This window comes from Hyaena hyaena, unplaced genomic scaffold (assembly GCF_003009895.1).
Source record: "Hyaena hyaena isolate Hyena2069 unplaced genomic scaffold, ASM300989v1 scaffold_993, whole genome shotgun sequence".
NCBI lineage: Eukaryota > Metazoa > Chordata > Mammalia > Carnivora > Hyaenidae > Hyaena > Hyaena hyaena.
Genome location: NW_024081626.1, coordinates 118,074 through 126,925, shown reverse-complemented (window position 1 = coordinate 126,925; position 8,852 = coordinate 118,074). Strand labels below are relative to the sequence as shown.

Genomic DNA, 8,852 nt, shown 5'->3' with positions numbered 1-8,852 from the left:
GGGAGGGAGAGTGCAGGGAAGGCCGGTCACCTCCAGCCAGTTGGTCAGGTAGGGACTACTGCATCCTGGAGGTCTGTGCCCTCAGTCCTCACTCACAAATCTCAGCTCCATGTTCTCTCCCATTGGTCAATTCACAGATTTCCCAAGGAGCTGGTGCTAACTTTCAATTTAGAATAAACTACTATATGCGGAACACAAAGAAGACATTTGGAAGGAACAACAAAGACATTTGGAGATTCTTGATTTATTGGTTGCAGAAGTAAGACTCTACTGCACACAAGGGTCAGATTAGTCTAAAATGCTGCCGTCAGCCCAGAGAAACTGTAGGACAATCCGAGAGTCCTGCAGCGAAGGCGGAGACAGCTGTCTCACTAGTCTAGACAGAGAGGGCAAAGCCCATTCTATTGTTGCCCATGTCATAGATAGTGTAATATTCCTTGAGGAAGACGTCTCCCAGAGTCCACAGGGGCTGTCCAGTGGGGGAAGGCAGGTAGGTGGCCTCAATCCCAAGCGTGCAGTAGCCATTGTTCTGAAGAGACAAAGGACATGAGGATATAACATGTTTTGCAGGTAAGAGTCATTCCTCACAGGAAGTTCCCACCCTATATTCCATGACACCTGCAGGGTCTCTGGCTTCTTGTTCACCCTCAGCCCCGCCACTGGTAACTCCCATAGGTGTCCAGATGTGAGCTGGGACATGGAACAGCTGTTTGGGCCCATCCAATCCCATGTCCACGGAGCCCATAGTGCATACGTACGTTGAAGACATAGGCAGAGGGAGGCAGAGGTAAAGGAGATCCACTGATGACGAAGGTGATGGTGGGCATGCTCTGTATGGAGTTGCAGTTCACCACAAACTGAGAGAGGAGAGGCAGAGCTGTAGAGCACCAGGGGACTGGGGGCCCAGACAAAGGCCCCTAGTGCCCCTTTCCCTGTGAGACTTTCTTCCTGACCTTCCAGCAGAGGCTGTTTGAGAGCATGGAAAACACAGCCCAGTTCCCAGGCACAACACTGACCAGGTGCTCTTGCTTTCGTGGGTCTCCCTGAATACATCTCAGCTCTTAGGTTTTGGTTGTGTTGATACGATCACAAAGAGTTACATTCATTCCAGAACAGATTTCTACGCTCAGAAAGTACAACTTCCAGAGAGGAAACATGGGCACAGTCTGTAAAAGCATGCTCTCACGCAATTCTTATCTACGCTTGTGTGCACCTGTCCATGTACTCATCACACACACACACACACACACACACACACACACACCCTGAGGAACCAAGATTTGGTCTGACTAAACTAGACTCTTGCGTGCTGGAGGAGCTAACTGCAAAACTATGAACAAGGGGAGCAGGGGGAGGACAGGAGGCTGCTCAGATAAACCAAAGGAATATTTCTAGGTGAAAAGAAATCTCAGTGGAATGGAGAAATGTGCTATGCCTGGCTCTGTTGCAGACGTCAGATGACACTGGCCACACGAAGATGAAATGTGCTCCTAGAGCCTGCAATGGAACAGCCGCCCCTCCTGACAACCATTCAGCCCCTACTCAGAGTCTGGTTGGTGTTACTCCCTCCCCTCCCCCCTCCTTGTTTTGATGGTTCCTGCAGGAAAGGCCATGCTGTGTCGCCCCCTGTTCTGCCCTGCCAGGGCTTCAGCTCCCCACCCAAACCCTTCTTCCTGTGCTGAGGCTACATCAATGTACAGAGAAATCCTTGGCTTCTGGTTACTCACATCACCATTCTGAGCCTCCTCGGCTCCTGTTGCCTGCAGGAAGGAGTTCATGAACTGCTGGGGAACAGCCAGCACGTAGGTCCCTGTGTCCACAATGGCCTGGCAGCCCTGGGAGCACAAGCCAGTGGGCTGGTTCCCAACGAGAAACCTGAGGGGAACACAAGTACAAGAGAAATCAGTTGCCTCTGCCACATACATGTGCCACATCCACCCTAATCTCCCCAGCCTTGCAGCTCCCACATTCTGCCTCTTCCAGGAAGCCAGGCCACCTATGGGACAGCTGCCCATGTAATGTTGCTGTGCCTTCTTGGTCTGGTAGCCTTTCCAGCTCTGGCTGATAGGTCTGGGGCGGCAGAGCTTATCTTCCTTTATCTTATCTTCCTTTTTCTGTGTCTTATCTTTCTATATCTACCTAAACGAGTCCCAGACAGTGTCAAAGCTGGGAGTCACTTCATAAATACAGTTGGGCATCTGTTATGTGCAAGACACTCTTACAGGAACTATGGTGATAAAAGAGGAGTAAATTGTATTCACTGTTTTTAAAGAGACCTTCTAATAGACGTGAGACAACACCATACATTAAGCTACCACTTAATGTGGTAGCTGGCAATCTCCATAAGGTGGTCCTATGATATTTAGTTCCTGGCTCCTCCTCTATCCTTCCTCTTCAGTCCATGTATATTTTGTGTACTGTTGGAGAAGCAAGGCACTTGGATGTAATGGTGAACTAGACTTCCAACCACTTACCTCTCTCTCTGCTCTTGCACATTGGGCTGGTTGGGCTATGACTTACCCAGAGATTAGGAAATACATGTTGGGTCACAAGCTGGTAAGACTATGGGACTGAAAGAGAGACTGGGCCCCTGAGAGGCCTTTTCAAGGGAGGTAAGAATTCATCTGGGCTTAGAAGGAAGAGCAAGGACACAAGGGCCACTTCAGGTGATATAGTCAAGAGAAAAGGATCAAGAAAGTCACGGCGAGGTGCAAGGACATGGTGAAGTGCGAGCTGCACATCAGGAAGTGGTGGGAAGGCTGTCCCAATAGGTAGGGGTCAGTTGTTGCATGGTCTTGACTACAGGCCAAAGACGTGTATGTTTATCGGGCAGTGATGGACAATTCCTAAGGCTTGGAGGGTAGAAGTAACTGACTCATGATCGTGGGCTGTGGAGTCAGATATGTTGGGCTCAAATTTTGAAATTTGTAAACTGTGTGACTTTGGATAAGTTACTTAGCCTCTGAGCCTTGATTTCTTTATCTGTGCAATGAGATATCCCACCGGTCACCTTATAGTGTTGTAGTGGAAATTGCATGCAATAATACATAAAAAATATTTAGCATAACATTTGGCACATAGAAAATAGCCATGACAGCTGTTACTTTTCCTGATGAAGGATGTGGCAAAGACTGTGCTAATTGAGATAATGAAGCTTCCAGGAACAAAAATATGGTTTCACAGACACCTAGGAATGACCAGTCTGCTGACATGACAAGGGTCAGTGACCAAGTCAAAAAGTTCAGTCAAGAACTAGGTCCCAGAGTTTCCTGAGCTCCAGAAATGATCAACCTGATTCTTTAAGAAGTTTACTCTGTGACAAGAACAGGAAATAGAGTCACATGGGAGGAGCACTCTAGGGGTGTCCATAATCCATAGGAACTTTCCTCTGTACTTACTCATCGATGGCAACCTGCCAGTACAGTTCCCGGGTGACAGGAGTCCAGACAATCTCACCAGAATAAAATTGGGTGTCCACACCTCCCAGGATGAGCTCTCCACCATACTCATAGGTTGGCTGGCTAGGGTGAAAAGGAGAAGAGCATGAGTCCCCACAACACGCATGGCCAGGCAGCTCCTCCCTCCCCTCCACTGTCTGTCTCTCCTTCAGATTCAGTGGAACCATAGGAAGAGGGGTACCATCCTCTGACCTGCTCTTCAGGCTCCACCAGGCTTAATGCATAAGGGAGAGGAGCCTCCTCACAGGAACATTCAGAGAATCAGAGAACTGGAAACACAGACCATGCCCATAAAAGAGGCGATGGGATTGGAAACCAGGCCTGTGAAAACGAACTGTAAAAGCCTCCCAGGGAAACCCTCCTGAGGACAGCGTGAGAACAAGAAGAAACCCCTCAGAGAGTATGTGGAGGGGGCCTGACAGACAGAGATCTCAAGCGGGCAGTGATGGGGATGCTCCTGTCGTGCTCAGGTTGGTAACTAGGCAGCGTTAAGAGGATTCAGGGCTCTTCTGTTCCCTACCCTGGGCCTGCCAGTCATTGAAGAAAGACATTTGGACTCAGGTCCCCTGAAGATCATGTGATTAGGAAGATGGAGCAGTAAGTAAAGTTTGCCACTAAAGTTCAAGGCCAGTAGAGTAAGAAAGTACTGGATTTGTGACCAAGGTATTTGCATTTGAGTAATGGCTACACCCCTATCCATGAGTCAAACTTGCTCAACAGTGACCGCCTGTTTGAGCCTGCATTTCTTTTCTGGAAAAATGGAGCTAATAACAAGATTTTTGAGATGTCATGTGAAGTGATAACTACAAGAACTCTTTTTGGAGTCAGGCATGTTATTATAAATATCATTTCATAATAGTTCTCTTTATTCTATATTTATATTTACTGTATTAAGAAATGGTTGGGGCACCTGGGTGGGTCAGTCGGGTAAGCATCCGACTTTGGCTCAGGTCATGATCTGACGGTTCATGGGTTCGAGCCCCACGTCGGGCTCTGGGCCGACAGCTAGCTCAGAGCCTGGAGCCTGCTTCAGATTCTGTATCTCCCTCTCTTCTGACCTTCCCCTGCTCACTCTCTCTCTCTCTCTCAGAAATAAATAACACATAAAAAAAAAAAGAAATGGTCATATGGCTGTTCTACAGCTCTACATTATGTGAATCTAATACAACAATCCTCACATTTACTGATTAAATGCTGAGGGACTATAGCCCATTTTTAAGAAAAGAGTCATCTTGGGGGACCTGGGTGGCTCAGTCAGTTGAGTGCCCTACTTTGGCTCAGGTCATGATCTCACAGTTCCTGTTTCGAGCCCCATGTCCGGCTCTGTGCTGACAGCTCAGAACCTGGAACTTGCTTCAGATTCTGTGTCTCCTTCTCTCTCCACCCCTCCCTTGCTCACACTCTGTCTCTCAACAACAAATAAATGTTTAAAAAATTAATAAAATAAAGTAAAATAAAATAAAGCCCCCACAGTGCCTCATTCACTGAGCCTTACAGGGCACAGATTCTCACCGAGAGAAGTAGAAGCTGAAGAGGGGCTGGGTGAGCTGTCCTTGCTGCACCATGCTCTGCATGACTGTTGGGCTACTCCCCACTGCCAGGTTGGGGTAGGCCATTCCCAGGATACCATCAAAGTTTGAATAGTAGAAGGGGTTGCTAGGTTCAACCTCACTCAGACCAAACTCCTGGTTATTGATGACGATGTTCTGAACCTGAGATGTGCAGAAAGAAAAGATGAGCAATTCAGGTAGACAGATCCTTCCCAGACTTAGGTGTCCAGGCAATGGAACCTAGACCCTTTTCTAGGGAGAGAAATTTGGCTTCTTTCGTGCTTAGCTCAATCCTAGGATGGGACAAGGAAAAAGAAGGTACAACAGCATCACCCAACCATACGTGCCTTGTAAAGAAGAGTGTGGGTGCTGAGGAAGTGGAGGCCATTTTTTTTTGGAGTCAGGGTTTCCACGTCCAAGAACAGTAAAAGGACAGTGGCTGGTTTGATATTGAACAATCTGTGTGCATGAATGACATAGGAACTGTGGGTGCTTGGTGTAAAGAAAAGAAAATAGCGAAAGGAAGGTCTTCAAATACCCAGAGTGAAGTCATGTGTAGGAGGAAGCAGATGTGCTCCAGGTGGTTGCAGAAGGCAGATGAGACCAAGGGGCAAAGTCACGGGGAGGCACAACGTAAAGAGCCTGCAGCAGTCAGCACTGCTGTGGGGCAATTCTTGTCTTGGGACCAAGGGTTAAATAGATGGTCTGGAGCCTCCTTTCCAACAGTGAGCTTCTGGGAATTTGTATGTAATTAGCAATCTTGGATATCTCTGACAGCTTAAGGCTCCAGAAAAGGGGAGCCAAACTGCAGACCCACAGAAGGATGAGAACAGCACTTACAGTCACGGTGTCATATCCCAGGAGCACAGTCAGGCTGCCACTTCCATAATATAGTGTATAGGTTTGCCCATTGTTTTGGTAGGTGGAGGACATGCTGGGGTTGAACCTGTTGTGATTGGCTGTGCAAAGAGACGATGGAGTGTTAGTGTCAACACATTTTTCAAAATAGTTGGAGGACACTTATCATTGATGGCCTTCCTATGTCCTTCCTTGGTCCATGAGACCAAGACTGAGTTTGGGCTTCAGGTTCAGATCCTTTGTGCTGATGACAACTGATAGACACAGAAAAGTCTGTCCTCTTTGGAAACAGATGTTGCCCCAATTCCTTCCAACCCACCATTTCCTGAGGAATGGGTCAACTCAAAAGTCCAGGAATCGGGGATCACAGGAGAGAGCTGAGGAAAGGGATCAGTATAGGAAGGAACAGAAGCCTTTATCTGCTTTGTTTCTCTCCAGAAATGCAGCCCTTGGGAAATGTAGACCAAGAGCAAGATTTTCAGATGTTCTGAATTTAAGGAGGCTGAGATCATGGATATGCACCAAGTAGTCTGGACTTGGATGCTGAGCTTGTGCTCAATCCTGAGTCTACGCTGCCCTCTGCTCCTTTCCGTGGGTGGGTGGTGATAGCAGTATACTCACAGCAGGCCTGGCTCTGGCAGTAGATGGAAGGCACCCACAGGTTGGAGGAACCCGTGTCAAAGAGGACCAGGAAATTTTGTGGTGGTGTCCCAATGCTGATCTCTCCAAAGTAGTAATTCTGCAAAGAACAGTTTATCACCCATATTAAGCAGCCAAATCTTGTCCTAAGAATAGAGAAGTAGTTGACTCACTAGAAGCCACATTTTGCCCAAATAATTTCCTTGGGAGAGTCAGTAGCTTCTCCTCCCACAAGCTCTTCTTCCCATCTGCAGTCATATTCTCTCAATATCTCCCACTTTTGTCCCTAATTACAAACCTTTGACTAGCTGAGTCTGGCAAAACAATTTCTTCTTCCAAATGGGGTTTCTCTTTTGCAATAAGGTGATACCTCCATGGATTTACCATTTTATGCCCGAACATGCAAAGCTGGGGAAGCAATCACTTTCTTCTTTCCCAGTGTCCATCCACCGTCTCCACATCTCTCTATCTCTTATTCTGTCTCTCTGTCTCTCTGTCTCTCTCTCTCTCTCTCTCTCACACACACACACACACACACACACACACACACCAATGTCTCTTTTTCTCTTCCAATGTTAAGTATTTCCCCACCATTTTCCTCCATCTGGTCACATAGTAGCTAAGGTGCCAGGAAATAAAAAATGAGGGGAAGCATGGAAAGCAAGAGAACTTCACTGAGACACAGTTTGAGTTCTCTATGAATTTTTGGCTAGTCATGTCACCGACCTGCCTCTTCATCCACCATCAGTAGAAAGTAGAAGTTGAATAGGAGATCCCTAGGACACTCATGTAATATCTCACTAAAGATGGTCCATGGGACACCAGTGCATTGAGATGCTCTGAGCAGACACCGCAGTCTCAAGAACACTCAAATACTTGCTCTGAGCACCAGTGTATGTTCCCAGCTGGGGAGATATGTTGCATCTGGAGTCACTGGAGGTTTTGCCTGGCAGCTTTGCATGTGCTTCCCTTCTTTCCCCTGAAGCTCATCACTAGGACTTCCTTTGGGTCTCTCAATTGACTGGAACACGGTCACTTTTAATCTCCTAACCATATAAATGGAGCTTCAGAGAGTGGGCCAGTAATGACAGCAAAGAAGTAAGGAAAGGAAATATGATAGTGTTAAAAGGTCCCAACTCATAAGTTCTCCAGATACTTTCCATAGGAAGGAGAGACTTAGGTTTAGTAAAAAGTCCAAAATCAGAGCTAATGAGAGGTCTAAATGAGTATCTGAGAATGGTTATCAGCCCAAGGGTTATGGATACCACCTCCCCCTTCACTTACATTCAGGTAGTTGGTGAAGGGCTCATAAGCAACAGCATCATTACCAAAACGATACTTGGCAGCTGGGTCAACCTTTGGGTGGTTCTTCAGGAACGTGTCTAGTACACCCTGCTCTTCCATCACCTGGCGGATGGACTTGCCTTTCTTCAGAATGATTCTGCAGAGAATGGGGCAAACAAATGGAGTGACCTTCACCTTCCCCATTAAAGCAATCCCTTCAATATCTGATCTGGGGTTTCCAAACCTTCTTAGTACTCTACTGAAGAAGAGCATCTTATTAGAAATCTTCCTGGATTTTAGTGAGTTCTGACCCCTGCAGTCACTCCAGCATTTCTAGCCTGAAAATACACTATAATATATATTTGGGGCTTTCTGCTTACATATTGTTTCCATAGAATAAATATCTGTTCCTTCCCAGTCCTTCCTCTAAGCTTCATAGATATCATACATCCTTCCTTCTTGGCCAACAAAACACCAACCCACCTTTGATCTCTCTTTCTCTCTCTCTCTCTCTCTCTCTCTCTCACACACACACACACACACACACACACACACACACACACCATCCATCCATTGTAAGTCTTGGCTTCCTTGGTTTTTCAGTTCATGGTACCAAACTATGATCTGACTGCCTATCCATGAGATCTATAGGAGAAGGCCTTTGCTCTACCATAACTTCTGATCCTCCCTCAGGGCCAAAGCTAAACCCCCATACAAACCTTTCCACACCCTCTGAGAGGTGTAGACAAACCAACACCAAGACCAGGATCTTCATGGTGCTGATGTCAATGGCCCACAGACACCTAGGACGCAGTAGCAGACCCAAGGGTTGGGACACACAGAGGGAAATTGGGTCACTCTTTTATACCCTGATTTCCCTGCTCTTTTCATCTGAGAGCACGTGAGTTTCTTAACCTTTGTACCCACTTGTGCCCCTACAGATCCATGGATTCTGTTTGTTTTTCCCTCTGATAATTACCATGGCCTTTCATATTTAATCAATTTAAACAGCAATTAGTGGCTTTACTGATGGAATCCAGAGATTAGGATGTGATAACAAATG

General features: G+C 46.8%; 1 protein-coding gene across 2 annotated transcripts; it reads right to left on the bottom strand.

Annotated features, from left to right (window-relative positions):
* Positions 1-224: 224 nt before the first annotated feature.
* On the bottom strand, positions 225-8,564 carry LOC120223490 (pepsin B-like). 2 transcript variants are annotated; one of them, XM_039221662.1, is made up of 10 exons: positions 8,509-8,564; positions 7,790-7,946; positions 6,488-6,605; positions 5,849-5,967; positions 4,971-5,170; positions 4,517-4,529; positions 3,399-3,505; positions 1,728-1,875; positions 759-857; positions 289-529 (listed from the first exon to the last, which is right to left on the bottom strand). In XM_039221662.1, the coding sequence occupies exons 1-10, from the start codon at positions 8,562-8,564 to the stop codon at positions 377-379; spliced, it is 1,170 nt and encodes a 389-aa protein (XP_039077593.1). In that variant the 3' UTR covers positions 289-376. The 2 variants fall into 2 exon arrangements, with proteins under 2 accessions (XP_039077592.1, XP_039077593.1); XM_039221661.1 differs by lacking the exon at positions 4,517-4,529 and having other exon boundaries at positions 225-529; positions 3,399-3,521.
* Positions 8,565-8,852: the final 288 nt, after the last annotated feature.

Coding starts and splice junctions, on each gene's coding strand:
- LOC120223490 (XM_039221661.1), bottom strand. CDS start 8,564: ATGAAGATCCTGGTCTTGGTGTTGGTTTGTCTACACCTCTCAGAGGGT. Junction 6,606..7,789: donor CCTTCACCAACTACCTGAAT/GTAAGTGAAGGG, acceptor TGTTCTTTGCAG/AATTACTACTTTGGAGAGAT. Junction 1,876..3,398: donor TGGCAGGTTGCCATCGATGA/GTAAGTACAGAG, acceptor TGTTCCCCTCAG/GTTTCTCGTTGGGAACCAGC.